The sequence below is a fragment of the Hemiscyllium ocellatum genome, chromosome 25 (assembly GCF_020745735.1).
Source record: "Hemiscyllium ocellatum isolate sHemOce1 chromosome 25, sHemOce1.pat.X.cur, whole genome shotgun sequence".
NCBI classification, from domain to species: domain Eukaryota; kingdom Metazoa; phylum Chordata; class Chondrichthyes; order Orectolobiformes; family Hemiscylliidae; genus Hemiscyllium; species Hemiscyllium ocellatum.
The window spans coordinates 39069263-39091573 of NC_083425.1; the positions used below are offsets into that span (position 1 = coordinate 39069263).

General features: G+C 36.3%; 1 protein-coding gene across 1 annotated transcript in view; it reads right to left on the minus strand.

Annotated features, from left to right (window-relative positions):
• The window catches only part of LOC132827838 (protoheme IX farnesyltransferase, mitochondrial), a 150066-nt gene that overhangs the window by 3296 nt on the left and 124459 nt on the right, over positions 1-22311 (minus strand). Inside the window, exons 5-6 of the mRNA XM_060844586.1 lie at positions 18213-18283; positions 7500-7732 (exon numbers count right to left, since the gene is read on the minus strand). Of these exons, the coding sequence (XP_060700569.1) occupies positions 7500-7732; positions 18213-18283 (304 nt within the window). The remainder of the gene's footprint in view (positions 1-7499; positions 7733-18212; positions 18284-22311) is intronic.

Consider the following 22311-nt stretch of genomic DNA (forward strand, 5'->3'; position numbering starts at 1 on the left):
ACGCTGACTTTATCTCGTGTCTTCAAGATAAGACATGGGAGAACTAACAGTCAGTACTACAAGAAAATACTTTACTTCATTAATACAAGCATGAAAATTTCTTTTGTTTGCCTTACTTGAACACATCTCTCAAAGGTAAGGGTAAAATTCCATTTCCTCATGTAGTTGGACTACTGCAATAATCTAAACTCCCTGCTGATCTATTACACATTAGATCCCTATTGTATTTAAAATTAAATCGCTTTCAAATATCAAATCATAGAATTTACAGTACAGGAAGCTATTTGACCCATTGTGTTTGTACTTGGCCCCCCAAAAAAAGCTACCCAGCTTGTAGCTCTCTAAATTAATCACTTTTAAATATATATCCAGCTCTCTTTTGAAACCTCATATGAAATCTGCCCCCACCAGTCTCCCAGGTAGTGCATTCCAAAACAGAACAAGTCTCTGATTTAATAAGATTCTCTTCATCGTACTACTAGCTCTCTTGCTAACAATCTTGAAATTGTTATTCCTAGTTACTGATATACCCTGTAGTGGAACCGGAATATCCTTCTTTATCTTGTCAAAATTGTTCATAATTTTGAACAACTCAATAAGTGATTGAGAACAATGTTAAATTTAACCTTTGCTAACAACCCATTTTGAGAAAACACTAAGCCATTACAGATGGATGTGCCAAAAAAAATATAAACTTGGGCTGTTTAATGATATTTACAGAGTACAGGGACTTGCAATCAATTCTACACACAGCAAGCTCATAATCTCAATTGAACTCTTAGGAGAAAACAAAATGCTGAGATGAAGTGTTGCTGCTAATTGATGGCTTTAGGAAAATATCAGCATTTTGTCCAAATTTGTATAACTTCAGATATTACCTCAGCAATACCAAAACAAGATCCTTATAAGGCAGAACTAATTTTATTTTTCTTTTAGTAAGAAATATTCAAGTTCCCTAAGTGGGACTTTGATCTTATGATGAATGGCATAGTTCCAAATGTTGCTCGTTGTCCCAGGGTGAATAATTTAATCATTGTGAATATTTTGTAAAGAAACCAATGTCACTTATAAGAGAAAAACACAAATGTGTCTCTAATACATTGGATCTATGACTATCTGTCTCTAGTTCATGGAGTCCACGTTAATTAGGTATTGTGACCAACCTTAAAATACTGAAAATTCAATTCTTGAGCAACTCCATTTTAATTCTGCCCTGGCACAATATCAAATTCCAGGAGTCAAACATTTTATAATGGATATAAGTCACCATATAATTTCATGAAGTACTGATGGAATTCAAACTGAGAGAGTTTTAAACAACACTTTAACATTAAAACTATCAGAAATAGAATATTCGATGACCGATTATAAAGTACGACATATTGAAGGAGATTTTGATAACTCAATCATTTTATTATAATTCTGCTCACTTAAAAATATTCTGTAATTATTCACTATCTTCATTGCAGCTCACAGCATGGAAGTGACAGGATGCACAAGAGTCATTAGTCCTGTTTACGTTAACAGATGGAATGACTATCTGGTCAGTGGGGTTGGTGGAGCCTGAAGCTGCCCTGTTTATATTACAGCATCAGAGCAGGGCAGCACTGATGACAGATTATGAGTTGCATATGCTTGTTTCATTGGAAATGTGTCAAAGGCTGCAATGTGTCAGATACTTCCAACAGTATTCAGCTGGCTTTGCTGTTGCTAGGTAGCTCAAAGGCCATCCCAGTGAGGCCACATGAGGTAGCAGTTTATATAACACTTATTCTGATGTCAAACTATTATAAAGCACAGAGAAAGAAAATGTTTGTGCTTCCATAGTGATTGTGCTACAAATACCACGGGTATAGATTCAAATGGTGGTGGAATGTGACCAAAATAAGTCGAAAGTCAACATTTTATTAATTTAAATATGCTGAATTAGTAACAGTTCGATCTTGGTTTGTCACATTTATTTCCTTTTGTAGCAAGTACCAATTCAAAAACATACTTTAAGCATTTGTTGAAGTCAGAACCCAAGACCCTTCATTCTATTTGCTCTGTTCTGATAGATTTCAGAAGAAACACAATTTATTGTTTAAACAAAAACATTTTTAGACAGCAGTAGGAGCTTGTATTGCTGAGAACCAGATGTATAAAAAGGCCCACCTCCAGTCAAAACTTTCCATCCAATTTAAATAAATTTCTTAGGGTCACAACATATCAGAGATTGGTTTTGCCACAAACTTGAATCCATTTTGCACTTACTATGCAACAAACATTAGAGATTGAATGTAATTGATCGCAAGACTGCAGAATAGCCTTTACCAATGCACTTCAGATAAAGTAATGATTGCTTCCAAGATTATAAAACTGCAGCATTAATATCATTAACATTTGCAGTAATAGCACTGCTCCCTGGAATATTGTTGATCTCAGGCCACCAACGCAGCACACTACTGCTCTTCTGATGAGTCACCACCCACTATGAGAAAATCTCCCTATCTGATTAACAATTAATGATAAGGGCCATCATATGTCCACAGGGACCACTTAGATCAGTTGGTGGGTGGTTTGCGCATTTACTAGAAACCTTAGATTATGTCTTGCCCAATTCACTAGATTTGATTTGGGAATGATGTGACATTTAGCAACAAGCAGGTCAGGTGCAATTTATGATTCAAATTCATGCCAGGAAAGCATTCATTCATCTGAATAGTCACGTAGATTCTACCTTTTCTCAAAGTAACTTCAACTCAGGAAATAGACAGGGTGATAATTTATTGAATTAAACTCAGACAAAGTATGTATAAATATCCAAATACGAACTGATTGGTTTAATCACAAAACATTGGCCATTTGACATATATGGTAAATAACCAGTCTTCAACCAACTGTTAATGTATTTTGAGTTCTATGCTGTGGAGTTCAGGAATGTAAATCTCTTTGATTGCTTAAAAAAAGCTAAATTGTTACAAACTAGGTAACAATTTGCTGCTACACTGATTATCCTACTGAAATAAATCCATACCTGAGTGATCATAAAAGAAGATTGTTCAGCTACCCTTTGTTAGTCCATTTATATTTTAACAATTCAATCTTGGGATGTGGGCATCACTGGCAGGGCTACCATTTATTGTCCATCCTTAATTACCACTTGATCTGAACACCTTGTTCGGACCATTTCAGAGTGTGGTTAAGAGTCAATCACATTTCTGAGGGCCTGGAGTCCATATATGCCAGACCAAATAAAGATGGCAGATTTCCATCCCTAAAAAACTCTCGTGAACTAGATGGGCTTACACAGCAATTGACAATGGGAGCCATTTTGGCTAGCTCATTATTGAAACCAAACTTCACTATCTGCTGTGGTGTGATTTGAACTCCAGAACATTAGCCTGGCGTATGAATGACTAGTCCAATGACAGCATCACTATGCCACTGCCTCGCCATAAGTACCTTTTAATTGGTTTGCAAATAAATGTAGGTTCTCCAACTACCTGAAGTTCAACTCTTGTGTTGATTACATACCACATGGAATAAAAGCTGTGGTGTAGGATCTAGCTCTGTCTTAAATCACACCACAGAACCCAGAAGGAATACCAAATTACACAGAATACTGGGAGAGGTGGATAGCATTGGAATAGGGAATGGTATGTTAATAGGTGGGGGTCAGAAAGAAGGAAAAATAATATAGTTTAAATCAGGTTTACTGCATGTGACCACACGGAGTGTGATACATTAGTGAAAAATTAGTGCAGATTACCATGTGTGAAAAAGATGCTATGGATGCAACATTAAAAAGGATGTCTCATTGGGGTCAAGGTCCATTTGGCTACAGCTAAGGAACAAGAATATGTTCAATTCCATTGTTTGCCACAGTATATAGGCCACCTACTAGTGCAAAAAAGTAGAGGAACAAATTTGCAAGAAAATTACAGAGATGCAAAAATTATTGAGCAATTATAATGGAGAACTCAATAATTTGAATTTAAACTTTGATCATAGTTGCATAAAGGACTGATAGGGTCAAGAGTTCCTAGAGTAGGTTCCAGAAAATTTTCTGCAGCAGTATGTTTCCAGGCCAATGAAAGAACAAAAACTGCTGAGCTTTGTTCTTGGGACTGAAGTAAGCCAAGCAGATCAAACAACAGTAGGAAAACAGAGCGGACAGTGATTATTGTTTCAGAGTGTTTAGTGACTACAGAAAAGGACGCTGACAAACTAGAATAATTAATAATAAACTGGGGAAAGCCAATTTCAATAGGTATAAGGATGGATCTGGGTCAAATAAATTTGTACAAATTGCTGGAAAGTGAAAAGAATAAGGAAAATGAGCAGAATGTGGCCTACCATCAAAGCAGAGATGGTTAAGACTCGGTTAAAATATACTCTCTTAAGAGGGGAAGGTCGGACAAAGAAATTCAGAGTTTGCTGGACGATAGCAGACAAAAATTAAGACAAAGAAAAATTCTGCTTATTACAGAAGAAGACACAATTGTCAACCAGGCCGAACATAGCAGGCTCAAGTTGGAGGTGAAAAAGAAAACCAAAAAAGTCAAGGTGTATGAGAAAAGATTGGCAGCTAACAAAAAAAAAGTATCTCAAAATCTTCCACAATCATACAAATAGTAAAAGGGTAGAAAAGGAAGCATGGAGCCAATCAGAGACCAAAAAGGGGATTTGCACATGATGGTGGTGCTTAACTGAATGTTACATGAGACCATTACATGTACCTTTTCCAAGATGCTGCTGCACAAGTCAAGGAGAAACTGAAATTAATTGAAAAAACCCTCAAGGTTTATGTTTTATAACAGGAGGTATTAGATCAGCTGTCTGTAAATAAAGTTGATAAGACATTGGGATTGGATAAGATGCATCCAAAGTTATTGAAGAATGACAGTGAAAACTGCAGAAGCACCAGTCGTAATCTTTCAGTCATCCTTAGAATTGGGGTGCTGCTAACATTATGCCCTTGTTTAGCAGAGTATGCAAAGGTACCCCAACAACTATAGGTCAGTCAATTTAACTTTGGTATTCGGATACTTATGGGAAACATAATTCAGGACAAAAGAAATAGCAACTTGGACAAATATAGGTTAATTAAGGAAACCCAGCAGGGATTTCTCAAGGGAAAACCATGGTTAGCTTGCTGGAAGTTTTTTGAATCGGCAGAGGAGGTTATAGACAACAATGCAGTTCATATGGTGTACGTGGACTTCCAAAAGGCATTAGATATATAGAGGAACCTCAATTATCCAAACGACATGGGTGGGGAGTATTTTGTTCAGATGAGCCATGCATTGGGACCTTGTGATCTTGTCTGGATAATCTGAAACTCGGATAATCGATTGCTGGATAATCGGGGTTCCTCTGTATTGCCATAAAGCAGACATGTCAGAAAAGTTAAGGAATAAAAGGGACAGTAACAAAATGGATACTGAGTTGGCTGAGTGACAGTAAGTAGAGAATAGGAGTTAATGCATATCCTTTGGGTTGGAAGACTGTTTGCACTAGAGTTCAAGGATCAGTGCTGGAACCTTTTTGGATATATATTAATGACATAGACCTTAGGATCAAGACACAATTTTAAAATTTGTGGATGATGCAAACGTGGAAGCATTCTGAACTGTGAGAAGGATAGTTTAGAACCTCAAAAGGACATAAACAAGACAATGAAATGGACAGACAGGTGACAGCTGAAACTCTGCATGGAGAAATGTGAGGTAACTCACTTTAGATAATCAGACATATGAACATGAGGCGGCCATTTAGGCACTCGAGCCTGCTCTGCCAATCAGTAGGACCATGGCTGATCTGGCATTCCTGCATGTTTCCCAAAACCCTTTATTCCCCTTCTGATCAAGAGTCTTTCTCATTTTTAAACATACACAAGGACTCTGCCCCCACGGTTCCCAGTGGCAAGGAGAGTTTCAAAGACTCTCAATCCTCAGAGAAGAAATGCCTCCTTATTTCAGTCTTAAATTGATGCCCTTTATTCTGAGACCATGCCCTTTGGTCTAAGATTCCTCCGTGAGGGGCAACATTCTGTCAGCATTTACCCTGAGATCACTTCTGATTTTCCTACACACCACTGGGCAGAGTCCCAGCCTGTTTAGCCTTTGCTCATAAGACAATCCTTCCATACTAGAGATCACCTTTGTGATCCTTCTCTGAACTCTATCCAATGAAGTGATATCTTTTCTTAAACAAAACTGCTCCCAGTACATAGATGTGGTCTCACCAGCACCTTGAATAGTTGCAGTGACACTTTGCAACTCTTTACACTTCAACCTCTTTGAAATAAAGGGCCAACATTCCTTTGACCTTCCTGACTATCTGTTGCACCAGAGTGCTAACTTGCTGTATTTCGTGCACGCGTACCCTCAAGTCGGTATTGCAACTTTCTGCAGTTTCTCTCCATTTAAATAATATACTGTTCTTTTGTTCTGCCTTCCATAATGAACAACTTGACATTTTTCCACCTTCTAACCCATTTGCTAACATTTTGCCCAATTACTAATGTATTATCTCACTTGCAACCGCTTACTCAGAACATAACTCTTAAAGGGGTACAGGTGCAGATATAAATATATATGTGTGTGTGTGTGTGTGTGTGTGTGTGTGTATATGTCATTAAAGGCAGCAATACAGATTAAGAGAGCAATTAATAAAGCATACAGCTTTAGTCTTTACAAACAGGGGCACAGAGTACAAGAACCAGGAGGTTATGTTGAAATTGTATTCAACATTACATTGGCCTCAGCTGGAGTATGCACCCACTTTTGCCATCACACTTTAGGAACGATGTGAAGACATAGATGAGAGTGTAGAAGAGGCTGATGAGAACAGTTCCGGGAATGTGGAACTTCAGTTATGCAGATAGATTGGAGAAGTTAGGACTGTTCCCCTTGGAGAAATAAGAATTAGAAATAAGAACTAAGAATCTGATGAAGTAAGAATCTCATGAGGTGATTAGACAGAGAGATAGTCAGAAACTGTTCCTACTTCTGAAAGGATTATGAACAAGAGGGCACAGATTTAAGGTTATTGGCAAAAGAAGCAAAGCTGATGAAAAGAAAAAAAGCTTTTTCAGGTAAGTGGTTAGGGTCTGGACCACACTGCCTGAGAATGTGGTGGAGGCACGTTTACTGAGACAGTCAATGGGGATTAGACGGTTAGTTGAAAAGGAAAAATGTATGGGGTTATGGGGAGAAGGCAGGTGAACGACACCATAAAATGCTGAGTCAGTGCAGGCATTATGGACAGAATGGGCCTCCTTCAGTGCTATAGCAATTCTGAGAGAATGGGGTTAGACCACCTCTATTGGCCATGATTCCATGTCCAGTTGTTATGGAAAGTATTCCTTCATAAATGCTCATCCTAAAAGCATTATTCATATTTAAAATTAATACTGATAAGTATGCCAGAAATGACATTCATTATACATTGAATGCACATCCTTTCTTTTCCCAGAAATATTTTTCATTGGTCAGACTATATAAAGGACCTACCTGCACCGATGGTGCCAGTGGCTGCTGTCCAGCCCATGACTGGAGGAATAGCTCCAACCACGGACCCTACCCAGGTGTTAAGTATACTCAACCTCTTCATTGGAGTGTAGCAGCTTGTGTAGAGGAAAATGTTAAAGGCTCCTAAAGCTCCAGTCAGTGGATTAACTCCAAGGGTCAGTAGAGCTATACCAGGCACACTGCAGGCAACTGCAAAGGACACTGCATGGAGTGGACTGAAGGTTTCAAAAAGAAACATAAATCAATAAATTGCATAAATTATAGTTCTTATACAGTTTCAACAAGATTCCAGAAAAAAAAACTCATCAGTAAATGCTATCACTACTTTAGGTTTCAATGTTGATTACCAAGTAGAAATGTGTCTGCTCTCTACTCAACCACATCCATTGACCACCATAATAATGTGATCATAATTAAGTCTCTGGACCATAGTTGTGACATGTACTTTTGTCTAATCTGCAATTATGAATCTGCCATGTTACTTTGAGTTTACATCAGGACAATTAACTTTGTGCACATTGACAGGTTGATAGGGTAGAATTTGACTAACTAGCATAACCATTTCCTTCCAGTCATTCCTGGCATAGAAGGAAGCTACCTTTAACATCAAGTCCATACTGTTCCTTTTGAATATTTCTTACAATTAGAAGATAACTATAATTTACAATTTTATTTGTTAAGATATTAAAATTAGACACTTAGTTATTGGCATATCTCCATAAGCCATGAAGACAAAAGGTTATGGGAGGGTGTTATATGCAGGCTATGCCATGATTTGCTTAGGCATGAAATATACTGTAATAAGGGAAGCTAACTAGATATTAATTCCACAGTAGTTAAGTGTGCTTTGGATGTTTACATGATGTTGCCTATGTATACAGCTGGTAGATTTTCAGCAGGACTCAATTAAATTACACTTAGAATTCCCAGTTGCATTGAAGTGTGGACACATAATTGTAACATTATTGTTCTTTTGGCATTGACATGTTGCAAGATTTCTATCTGCTCAAATAATCTACAATGTTTCTCCCAATGCCTTGTTGAGTTCACCAAGTAAGTAATTGAGCCAAATGGGCAGATTCCAAGATTAAATCCTGATCTGATTTCAACAAGTCAGATTCACACCTCATCGTCACCCAGCCAAAGGTGGATGCATTTGGCAGAAGACAGTATCAACTTTAGCTATGAGCCTGTGGTTAAATGCCTGTTCACAGTTAATGCTGAGGTGGTTTGTTTTGATGGAGTACAGAAGTACTTTTGGCAGTGGACAAAAATAAACTTTAAACACAGGGGACCTGAAACCACTGACACAGCAGATACTAATTTCACAAAAGAGTACTGATGAGTAACTTTAGTAGCACAGTACCACGATAGCAAGCAAATTGCTCCTGAGGTCACTATAAGTTTAGAAAGTTAACTCATACTAATGTGTCAAACTCAGATTTGAAGTCCTTTGGCATCAGTGGTATGTGCTGAAGATTTCAATGTTGTAATATCTGTGTGATAATTATAAAATACACAGGCTTTAAAAATTAAAGAAAAAAAACGATAAACTTCTGAAATCGTAAAGTAGGATATGTGGAATCCAATGTGTATACAGTTAGGTATTACAAAATAGAAATCCGAGACTGACAAAATGATTCTCTTTTTGATGTCGATTAAGACATTAATATTGGTAGGATATTGGAGGTACCTGCAGAGAGAGCACCTTAACTTAATGCTCCATTTGAAAGAGAACACCTCTGACAATGCAGCATGCTTTCAGTACTGCACTGAAGCATTAGCCTGGAATTTTGTACTCAAGTACCTTTTCTGCCTCGAAGTGCTGTCAACTGAACCATGGCTGACACCATATTCAAATTTCTGTGTAATTCGGCTGGCTGCAAGTTCCAAGGGCAAAAATGAAACTTTCATCCAAGTGGGAGCAGAAACTGGATCAAATGTTAATGTCATTAGGTGACAATACCTTTCCAGTATTGTAATTTGTTCCTCCTGCTTCAGTTGCTCAGCATGAACTATACATGACTCTATCTGCCCTGCCAGCAACAGGTCAATTGTGAAATATTAGGCACCAGGAATTCCACTTGAACTTGGGACTCAATATGACCTCAATGCTTCACTGTAATGCCAAGGTTGTGTTTAATATACTTTAGACACACTTTTGAATGATGGATTTTATACCATATGCACTGAGGCAAAAGCAACTACAGAATAAGTTGCCTTTATTGTACAAGTCAATTTATTACAGCAATGACTACACATCAAAGATACGTCATTGGTTGAGATGTGCTTTGGGATGTAAAGATAGTTAAGACACTATGTAAATAATATTCTATTAAATTTTAGTCTGCTTTTAAGCACAGCAAAATGTACAACAGAAGATTTATTATCCCTACAGTGCTATGGCTTATGATAAATTAGATTGCTTTATCTTAATTTGAACTTTGCTACAATAGATGTTGCTGAGCAATGAACACATTCTCTGCATAAGAGAAATTCAATGCTACACAGAAAATATATAAAAAAGAATTTTGACATATTATCAAAAACTGAACAGATTAGTTTGCAGCAAAATTAATCATTTTGAAGAGATTCTAAAAAACATGCTTTCACACAATTTGTCCAAAGATTGTTGTCACAAATCTTTACACTGCTTTTTGAGAACCTGATTCTTTCATTCTGAAACTAGTTGTTGAACAAAGAAAGTAACAGAGGGTTAACAAAACAAAGAAACCAAGGCGGTAGAATTCTCTTGTGCAGTAAATGTTGACGACAGTATTTTTTACAAAGGTTTCTTGGGGGCAGATGGTGTTGCTTCACAATTGCATAGCATGAACAGGTTCTGGTGCATGGCCAGGCCTGATGCCCTATCCATCATCCCAGACTAAGCCAGGAACATTGTGGAGTTTCACCAACCTGTCAGGTCAGGATGGTTAGCAACTTTCAGCAAGTTGAAGGATGGGCAGAGTGCTGTGGTGATAGACACGCAGTTTGTCCTGAACACCCACTTATACTTTATTCTGCAAGCTTCCACAAATCACTGCAGGGGGGGATGTTAACTTTTAAACTTGTAGGAAGCCAAGTAACACTTCAACCCACTTAATAACAGATTTTTGCACCTTGAAGCACTTTACAATGAGGTCTGCTTCACTGCAGTACTTTTACAGTTTGCCTTTTGAAAATAATTTTTCTTCAAAAGCTATAAGTACAATTTTTTTTCCAGGTTATAGGACATTAAAGCTGTATGAAAAATCTGTATACATTTTGATAAAATATTTAATTACAAGATATTTGCAATTTCAGGAGAGCAAGCAATCTTTGTTGTAATGAAGTAAAACATGGCAGTAAATTGGTGCACACCAGCGATTTACAAACAGTATGACATAAATGACTACACTGTCATCTTGTGAAATGACATGAGCGATAAGTAATAGCCAAGTAACTGAAAAAACACTGTTGTGCTACTTTTGAGGGATTCTATAGGACCCATTACACCTAAGAGAGAAGGTGGGATTTTGATTTAACATTTCTTCCAAATAATCAGTCTTGCATTTATGCACGATCTTAACAATCTCAGGAATTATAAAGTGCTTTAAAGGCAATAAAGTATTTTTGAAGAGCAGTCACTGTTGTTATGCAGACAAATATGATAAGCATTTTGAACACAGCAAAATGACCTGCTTGGCTTTTCCTGTACAAAATTTAAAAGATAAATCTTGGCTAAATATTTTATGCCTATCTGAACAGATAAATGAGGCTTCAGTTTAACAGTTGCATTTCCTCAGTATTACATTATATGTTCAAGACCTGAAGCAGCTATCATACAAGCTGAGTTGGCTCTTTTTAGAAGACAAATCAGGGTGGGAAATCTTGGAACAATCATATTAGATCAAATGGACAATAATTGCAAAGGTATAGTAGGTTCCCATTTAGAAGCAAATCTCATGGCAGCAGCAAGGAAATTTCCAATCAGGTACAGCAACTACAGATGAGACTTTCAAAATGATCATGTTGGGCTTTGGACAACTGCACACATCTTCGGGATAGAGCACAGAAGAGCAGAGCCATGTATTCAAAAATGATTTCAATTATGTCATGAAGTATAAGTCTCCTCTTTAAAATTTCAAGTTAGCAGTGAATGAATAAATCAATGTTACATCTTCATTGCTAATGTGATACACCTAAATTGTTTTGAAAAATAGTTTCATTAATTCAGATCAATATAAAATCAAAAATATACCATGTTGAGATCACTAACAATGTGAGTCCAATTAGTCTACAAATGAGATAAGAATTGGGGACAGCTTGTCAGAATTAATAAAGTTATCTCATGCTACTAAACTGGATAACCAACTCATAATAACCATGCTTCATGTTGAAATAATTTTTAGTTGGTTGTAAGGGAAATGTTGGTTTGGAGGCCAGCTTTATCCCATAGATTTCACACACATTAAATTAGAATATTTTCCTCAACAGTCAGTAAAACAATGCAGTATTCAATGTTATGATTGATAGCAAAAATGTATTTAGAAGAATAATCAACACAGAAGGAATTTCTGAAAAAAGCAATGAAGATGAAAACACTGGAATCATTTTGAAGTCAACTGGATTTTGCGATAGTGCAGCATATTCTAGATGGATCAGCTAAAGATTCAAATGACCATCCTCATTCATACTTATTGTAAGCGGATGGTGCCCATGAAATAGCATTTATGTCTACAAGTGATGTTAACCCCTTTTGAAAAATTCCAGTAAGGAGGTTTCCTGCAAGATCGAAGAACTGCATTGAAGAGCTTCTGATTATTTCACTTCCAAAGGAATTGGGATAGAAGTGGAAAAAGGATATCCCATATTAAGAGGTGTAAAATGCAAAATTGGAATGAAACCCTCCATTTGCACCACCCCCCCTTCCCCACAGCACACCAAACTTGCAGAGAGTGAAAGTGAAGGAACAGGTCACAGCTGTAAAGATCAAACACACAGCAGTGACATGCTTTTAAAGGGGAATGATGAGGGCAGTGCAAAAAGTAAGATCAATGGAATGTGTCATGCTATGGAGTATATTGGAAAGATTATTATGATAACAGGAATTACTAGGAAACTGAATCGCTGCATAATGACAGTTTTCCATTTAAATCTAAAATCAACAAATTTTAATTGTGTAAAATCATTTTTTGTGGTTAAGGCTTTTGTATATTTGAATGCATTTGCAAGTATAATATTGGTGCTGAATAATCTTTGTTTTGGACTGATGATGAAATCACGAGAGGCAATTCTAGAATTTGGGTCTGACTTTACACTTGACAATCTCTCTCTACTTCATTCTGGAGTTGGGTGAAACTCAGACTTTGGATTTAGGCTGTCATTATAAATTAATGGATGATAGCAAACAAAATTATTGAGAATTGATATTACAGCAATAACATAAAAGTATTGCACCTCAATTTGCATCAGATTCAGATTGAACATTTGTTAATTAAGGATGTTTTGAGCTCTGGAAAAGAAAACAATCTTGCTACTTAGCAAAATCCCTGCAATATAACAGGATTTAGGTTTGTGAGTACCCTTGCCATAAGTTGTCAATTTGAGATTTGTGGAAAAGATGCAGAAAGCAGAGGAAAATGAAAGATGACATAACCGGTGAGCCAATGGCATTCAGCACTTCTACATTTTAGCTCAAAACAGATGTGGCATTCTTTATGGCATATCACAAAAGGTGAGTTTAAAACTGAACAAAATGCAGATTAATAATGCATTGAATTAATTCAAAAATATGTTGAGGATACATAATCAACAACATGCATTCTATTCACCTTAAACTTCAATTTAAATCCAAGCACTCAATGTTTAGCATGAGTTACAGTTGTAGCAAAAATGTTTATAGAATAAATGACACTGGACCTGAAAATGAAAGAAAGTTCACAGCAAAGCAGATTATTTAATTTACAGAATATAGTTAATGAAATCAAATTCCATCTCTCCAGTTATACGTTAAATACACTGTTCAGTTGTACTGTTAGAAAGTCAGTGGAATGCAGGCCTCGATGCATTTATATTTGATAAGGTAAATAACTGGAATGAGTCCAGCAGATGTATTGATTTGTCTCTACTGAATCTAGACGGAAAGATAAAACTGATAATCATGGTTTGTACATGATGGGTTCAGTGTAAGTGACAATAGTTGGCATGTGCAATGGAAGATGATGGAAGTGCAATGTTGCACTAGTTTTATCAGTGTGTGATGGGTTTTGTAGCATGGATAAAACTTGATGTTTTGCAAATACATTGGACCAGGTGGGAAGGATAACGCGAATGGGTTTAAGTTGTACAGTTTAGGAGTATCATTAACTTGTCTCTTCAAATGTGGGAGGTAAAGTACTTTTCTTGACATGTTCAGTTTAAAGTTATTTCAAAAAGGCTGCTAATTTGGAAAAACTTCATGCATAATATTTTTGATGTACTTTCACAGAAACCAAATATTTCAAGCCTTAAATCCACAAAACTAGTGAAAAGCTTTATGAGAATATGTCTCCAAAATGTCCAGAATCCTTACCAGTTACAAATGCAACTGGGGACCTTGTTGATCAGCAGTGAGGTTTCCAGATTTAAATACCTCGCAGAAAACAGGATCAATGCCAGTTAAACATCTGCAGGGGAAGGCTGAAGCCTGAAATAGCAGGTGTTATGAAGCAGTTAAAATAACACTGGACAATTAAGTTGGACTGGGCATTTAAGTTGAAGACTTGTTAAAGAATAATTTTAACCTAAGCAGATTGAAAAGGAGAATGGAGGTTGGGGTGGGGTGGGGTGGGGAGTGGTGTTGTATGTGGAAGATGTGGTTTCAGCTAGCAATGTTCTCCTGCTCTTTTGCTACTTCATATTAAATGTGGAGAATGGAATATGACAAATAGCTGTATCCTGTGAGAGCCTATGGAACCACCTACCCATTAACCTATGACACTAAACGAATCAGTGGAAAATGATTTAAATCCAGGTGTTTCATTAGCATTCATAATCTTGTAACGTACTCAAGACACTTCCTCCTTTTCTACTAAACAAGATACATACATTTCAACACACAAAAGTGCTGAGGAATTTGAATAACAAATGCTGTGAATTTTATTTTAAATATCAGTAAGAAAATCAGAGAGCAAATAGAATGTTCACAAATAATTTGAATACTGTATGCACGAGTAGAATCCCTACAGTGTGGAAACAAACCATTCGGCCCAACAAGTCCATACTGACCTACTAAAGAGCATCTCACCCAAACCCATCTCCCTACCCTAATCCTCTAACCCAGCATTTCCTATGGTTCATACACCTAACCTACACAAGCCTGAAAACTATGGGTAATTTAGGATGTCCAATCCACCTAACCTGCACATCTTTGGACCGTGGGAGCAAACTAGAGCACCTGGCGGAAACCAATGCAGAGATGTGGAGAACCTGCAAACTCCACACAGACAGTCGCCTGAGGGTGGAATCGAACCCAGGTCCCTTGCACTGTGAGGCAGCAGTGTTATACCACTGAGCTGCCCCATTCTTCAAGATGCTTTTTCATTGACAAAAAGTGTAATTTCTCAACTAACAGAATATGGTGTTTGGGAAAATATTAAACAACATAGGCAAAGTTTATTCTGAGACAGCATAAAGGTGTAGTAGGAACCCAAAGTGTATTTAATTTGTAGCTTTATGGGTCTAATTCTTCAAAAGAAGGCTTTAATATACTTAAAAAGCACAAGTCATGAGAGATAAAGAAAAGATTCAAGAAATCTTTAATAATGCATGAGAAAATTATGATTTAGAGTAGATGCCATGAATTACAACTGCCTGACATTAAGTTATAGCATAAATATGAATTGTGGGTTTGTGTTGAATAGGACATGAATGTAAGATGTACACAATGGTATAAGCTTTATCAAATTAACTCAGCTTGACTTTTTGAAGATGGCAGCAGCAGTGAAGACAGCTCCAACAGGAGTCCAACTTTCTTCTCAGCTCCCCACCAAAAGCAGATGGAGTCTCCTTTTAGCAAAATGCACCGTGACTCCAAGTTTATAGATGAGCATCTGGGATGATTCCTAACACAGTGTGTGGTACAATACAGTCAAATCTATCAAGTGCACAGGCTGATAATGAATGAGTTAGAAAACTGCATTGTATACCTCATGATGCAAGGACCCCTAGCCACTTCAAAAAAAAGAATGACTTGAGGTGTGAGGGGTCAATGGCATGCGTGCAAGATTAATGTTTAAGAATTTAAGGTTTTGAAAGCTCTTGAACTCTACACAACAATGCCGTAAAATTTTTAAAACTTTTATATCTATGAGGCAGATGCGTAATAGAATATTGTAGAGGACTGTGCTAATAATTTGGGAAAGCATAGATCAAAAGAGACAAGCACATTCAGCTAATACATGGCAGAAATTCTGCTAAGAATCACGAAGTTGTCTTAAAGACAGAACCCTTTCTGAAACTTTGTTTAAAAAAGTCACGTTATTAGTTTTATTTCACAAACTATTAATTAACTCTGTTTCTGCCATGTTATTTTGCCGAGTTGCCAAGTATCCACAAGTAAAATTCTTTGACAAAGTGAGTACTGAGAACATAACATTAAAACCACATTAACACATTTTTTAAAAAAAAGTTAAAATTGCACTGATTTGAATCATAAGTTGGTCCAACTGGAATGAAATGTGACTATTTGTTCAAAAAAAAATCAGTGTGGAGAATATTTGAGTCAATCTCAGATGGACTGCTGTTAGATTAAATGTTAATCAAGGTTGGAGCTGCTAGAAGAGGTAATGAAAAGGCAACATGAGCTTTTGTAGAAAAAAGGCTCCATTTAGAAAATACTCACTGAAAGAAAAAGGTGAATACTCAAACCACACTGCTATTACTATCATTGATTCCAAAGTAAATGCAACAGGTTAAATAGAACAAACTGATGAATTACTGGAAAAAATAGGTTATACATTACAAACATTTCAGCTTTTCAATTACTTTTCATATTTACATACATATTTAATCATAATTACATCAAAATACATAAAGGATTATTACATACTGCAAAAGCATTGCACAAACAAATGTGGAAATGAAATCATTACTACTGGAGTGCATGATCCTAAACATGGCAGAGCATACAGAATGCTCTATTTGAAGAGAGCCCAGGTTCTGGTAAGATTATATTGCTTTTCAATTCAATTATATATTTTCTGATTATTGAGTTGAAAGGGGAGAGTGCTCTAAACAATCCCTAAGAAACCTAACCACACCACCTACTCACTGCTGCTGTAAACTGTTCCTCTCTTGTGAGATACACCGTTCCTCAGGGTCATTTCCAACAGTACTCCTAACCATTAAGGAACAGCAAGTGTGCCTTTCCCAGGTTATGCATCCAGTTACTCACTCACTTCTCATTTTCCCTTTAATACTTCCATCTAATAGTACAGCTATTTCATAAAATTATTTTAAGAGGTAGGCAGGCATAAAATCACTTCGCTAGAATAACATATCACACAAAGCACAAGGATAAAATTTGAAGAAACAAAGTTTCAATGGCTAAAACTATTGCAAATCAATGTGCAAACAATGTAACATTTAAGATATGAAAATACTACCATTTGTTATTTTCGGAAACATCAAGAACATCATTGGAAGTGCAGTTGACTCTGCCTTCTAATCCTGAGTGAACTGCACCTGGACTCCACATTTGTTAGTACTCTTAATCATTTATCAATCTCAGTCTTGAAAATTTCAATCTTCCTCTATAACATTTTAGGGAATTAGGATGGATGGAATAGAGGGTTACAAGATCTCCACCTTGAGTGAAATAGATGTTTTTTTGATTTCACTCCTTTGTAGCCGAGTTATAATTTTCCGATTATAACTATACGTCTGGAACACCCTCCCAATGAAAACATTTTCTTAATAGCTACCCAACTGAATCCTTTTTCTATTTTAAACACCTTGATTAGAATGTCTTCCTAAACACCACTGAATTGAAGGAAATAATTTATGCAACCCATGGTCAAAAATTAAAACCTCAACCCTTTGTATTACAATGTTGAATTGGCAGTGTATCTGCTCCAAGGTGAATATAACCTGAGATGTAGTGCCCATAACTAAATAGAATATTCCAGGAAGGATCTCACCAAAGCTCTGTGTAACAGAACCACAACTTCCTTCCTTTTGCATTTCAACTCCCTGAAGATAAAGGACAACACTTCCAACCATTTTGGGTATTTTTTGTCCTTATGCTTTAAGCTTTACAGATTTGTGTACAATGACACCTAAATCCCTTTGCTTCCCGATAGCTTTTAATTTCTTGCTATTAGGAAAACATTTGGAACATCCTATTAATGCAGCCAGGGTTGACACCATAAAATGATTTCATCATGTAGATTTGCAGAGCCGAATGGCGAGAGGAGATTGACCATACTGCACACAGTTGAAGCAACATATGATTATTCTACTTCTGTACTTCCGAGCCCTTTATTAGCCCAAGATTCAGTAATTCAGCACAGATGAGAAACCAAAGCTTGTATTTTTCTAGTTTGTGTTGCTCAGCATCACACTGTGCAGTTAACATGAACCATGTGCTAACAAATGTTTCAAAGCTTACAAAAGTTAAAAAAAATTCATGAAATTCTAAAAAGGTAACAAGTACAATACTGAATGGAGACCAACCTAATTTGTCCTCTGACCAGGGGTCTGTTTTTCGTCCTGTTCATGTTCGAGTCAAATGGCACCTCAAAGAACTATTAGAAATTACAATGGAACAGTGTTAGAGACTATCAATTTGATTAAACAAATTCAAGTTTAATGTCATGGAGCAAAACATTCTGCCAAGATCAAACTTCAAAACACAGCAAGAAGTTAAACCCAAGATTATACAGAATATGCATACGGTAAAAGCATCTTCAAGATATAGAGTATTTTTTTCAAATTGCTTAGCCTCTGCTTTAAGATTTTATTTGAAGACCACAGAAAACTCGAATAAAATTTTGATACAATATATTCTAACACTACAATATTGCAACTTAAATAAAATGGCTTCTGAATCTACTCAGAATATGATTCTGTAAAATTAATTTTCCCTTCTTACTTAAGTCAGAGCATAACTACATTAAAAGCAGTACAGAGAAGATTCACTCATCTAAACTCTGTGATGAAGGAGTTTTCTTGTGATGAAAGGTTGGGACTGTATATGTGGAGTTTAGAAGAATGAAGGGGTGATCTCATTGAAGCATATGGATCTTGAGGCAACTAGATAGGGTGGATAGACAGGATGTTACCCATTTGGGAGAGACTAGAATTAGGGATAAAAGTTTTAAAATAATGGATCTCCCATTAATGACAGAATTAACGAGAGAGTAAATGGAATTCTCTTCCCCAGAGAACAGTAGAGGTAGAGTTATTGAGTTTATTTAACCTGAGCCAAAGGTTACAGAGAGTATATAGGAAAATTGAGTTAAGGTCAAAATCAGATCTGCTATCACCATACTGAATGGGGAGGCAAGTTGAGCGCCAGAATGGCATTCTCTGCTGCTAATTCATATGTTTATAAATCTATCAGGAAATGCATCAGCCATGGTTACCTTAGGAAGCAGAACTACACAGAAACAGAAATAACCAATTCTATAGTACAAGGTACTACACACAAGTAGATAGTTTAAGGAGAACTTCAACAACCATCATCATCTAGCCACATTGATGTTTTCCTTTTAAAAAAACATACTTTTTGTAAGTAGAAAGTATCTTTATTAGCAAGTGATTTGCATAAAATAAATAATCTCAGCTCAAACCTCAGTCATAAATTGAGATGAGACTAAATAAAAGAATATAACACATTAAGTAAAAAATGGAGATCGAAACTCCTTAAATATTGAATTTAAATAACTATATTGACACAGTGGTAATGTTATTTGTAACTGAAACTCGAGTACAAGCAAATCACTGAAACAATTTTCATGAAACATTGTGAAATAGACTAAGTAACTGTATTAAACACATTCCTGATGCATGTCAGTCCAAAATTGCTTTTGTACTATGAAAAGACTTATCACAGCAGCATCTAACTCCTAGTTTCATGACGTTAACTATACCTTCAAAGTAAACATGCTACAATTTGCCATGGTCAGTGACCTGTCCAGCACTTGGGCTGCAAACAGTTGTGCAAAGCATGATCAGAGCATGAGTGTGAGGTTCCAATTTTTAAGTATGAATTGTTTCAAAGAAATTGAACAGGCATAATGTACTGAATCTCCATCTTCTTTGTGGTAAGTTTCTACGGCTACTTGGATTTCCTGGAGTCCTTTACTTTGATGAGACAACAAAAAAAATACCAGAAACAATTATGTTAAATTGGAACATTCTGCTGTTAACTGTGTTTAACTTTTTCACAATCCTTTCAAGTTCTTTGTGGCAGGACAGGGGTGATTTACAAGAGGCATGCCACACTAATAAGACTATGTAATTTTTAAAAAGGATCTTGAAAGGCAGTCTAAACTTGAATTCCAGACAAAATTAATTGGATCATGTACACTAGATATTCAATAGTTATTGATTATTCCAACTCACTTAATATTAGATTTTGCTGAAATTAAATGCTATCTTTGTTAACCAATGACTGTTAAATTCACTATGTATGTTCAAGCTGGTTCAGATCGAAACATATTTTCTAAATGCAAGATTTCTTGAATGCATCTTAAATCTACTTTCTAGGAAGAGAGAACGTACAGAAAGATTCAATCATTTGAAAATATATGATGTTTAAAATGTGCTTGAGATCACTGGTTTTGTAACTTCAAAGCCCAAATAGTAAAGAAAAATCCCTCACAAAAAAGCACTCATTGACAGCTGACCCAGTCTACAAAACTGACTTAAGAGCTGTTGTGCAATGTATTTGTGTGTAATTGACCCAGAACATTGCACAATTGCTGATTGGGTTGCTGCTACACTACTGACACCAGGTGCAAGTCTACATAGCACTTTGTTTGAGTCATTGCTGCAAGCCACACCTCCTGGCTGTTCTGTTTATATCAGACAGCTAATGAATCAAAGTACTTCCAGCACACATTGTTTTGGGTACAGCTAGAACAGAATTTTGTTCCTTTGAAGCCCCATTCAATGAAGAGGACTTTGAAGATATCTTTGTAATTGTGCAATCTTTCATGTTAGTACTTCCTTAAGTTAGTGTCTTGCTTCTTGCCCCAGTATGACAATATCTGTTTCTCACATTCACCCAAACATCAATCCTGACTTGGCTGAGTGGTGTGGTGAAGAGATACCTTCAGTAAAGAGGAATAATAAAGAGTAACTGCTTAACAAGTGAGTAGAAAACTGATGTTTCCCTGACAGAAAATGTCCAAAAGATGAAAGAAATTTTGTCCAAACAAATCAAGCAGGAAGTTCTTTATCATCAAGTAACTACATAAGAGCAGAATTTTGGCAGACAAAAGGACAGTATAACAGTCTTGTATAATTTTAACTTCAATAAAATGCATCATCAGCATTTCATAGAAAGCCACTTAAAAGCAGCATACAAATAAAAGGAGGGATGATGGGTCCCCTCAGCTACAGCAATTTTTTTTCCACCCAGTTTATGGTAGTAATGGTAGATGGTCATTAATGCGCAAGTCTTTCATCATCAATACAATGTGAAAATTCCCTCACACAGACTCTTATTCTACTGACCAAATGCAAAATTCTCAGTTAATTAAAAAAATTTAACATGCACAACTGTAATATCTGTTTTCAAGATGAGAAAGCCTGCTTAAGTGGATTTTGCTTCAACATAAATCGACAATCAGGTGGTCATGCTATAATTTTACAGCATCAGATTATTTCAGAATATTTGACTTAAAATTATTTCTGGGATACATGTATAATTAATTTACACAAGTCAATAATTAAGTGCACAGGAAGGTTATCTTGAAATTATGACCTAGGTATATTAACAGCAGGAACTATGTGCTAATGGAAATGTACAATGGAGTTATTTGCTGTTCATTTATTCAAGTAACATTGCACTTGTCCTAACATGATGCACTATTGAAAGTCAATATGCTTGTGTACTTAATGTCAGCAAACTCAGTGAACCCTGATATAATTATTAACCACTCATCTCCTGCTCTTCTTAAATCAGTAACAGTGGAACAAGAGGTATCTGGTGGGCAGTCTAAACAAGGAGGCAATACTTAGATATGATCTTTAATCAAGAGAATAAGGTTAGTAGATGTTGAACTTAAAACTCTACTTATTGTTAACAGCCACCAAATTTATCAGATTAAAACAACATTGAATTTGATTTGGTCGGCTTCTGAAATAGTCCAGCTGTATTGCATAGCAGAACTTTGTTGATTTAAATTAAGGCATGGAGGGGGGAGGGTAGCAGGTGCAAAAGCAGAAGGAAGATCAAAGGTATAGACGACCGCAGTGGGGAAAATGACAGGTCAACACTTAATATAGTGGAGAAGTAATATGTTGTGCCATGAAGTGTGAGTGAGTTTTCTTCTCTTTTTCTAATCTTCTGACTTGTGGAACTGCTTGTTCCTAAGGTTAGACAACTGAAGAGCAATATTAACAGTGGCTCAGGAACCAGATGTATGCCCATACACTTTGGTGCAGACATCAGCCTTGGAAAAAAACACAGTCCCAAATAAAGAAATTTTCTTCTCCGGTTACTATTAAATGAATGTTTTTGACAAAGAATATGGCAACTGCCCAGTTTTAAAACAGATAAAAGCGATATCATAGAATCTAATCAAAAGGATATGGAAGAGTC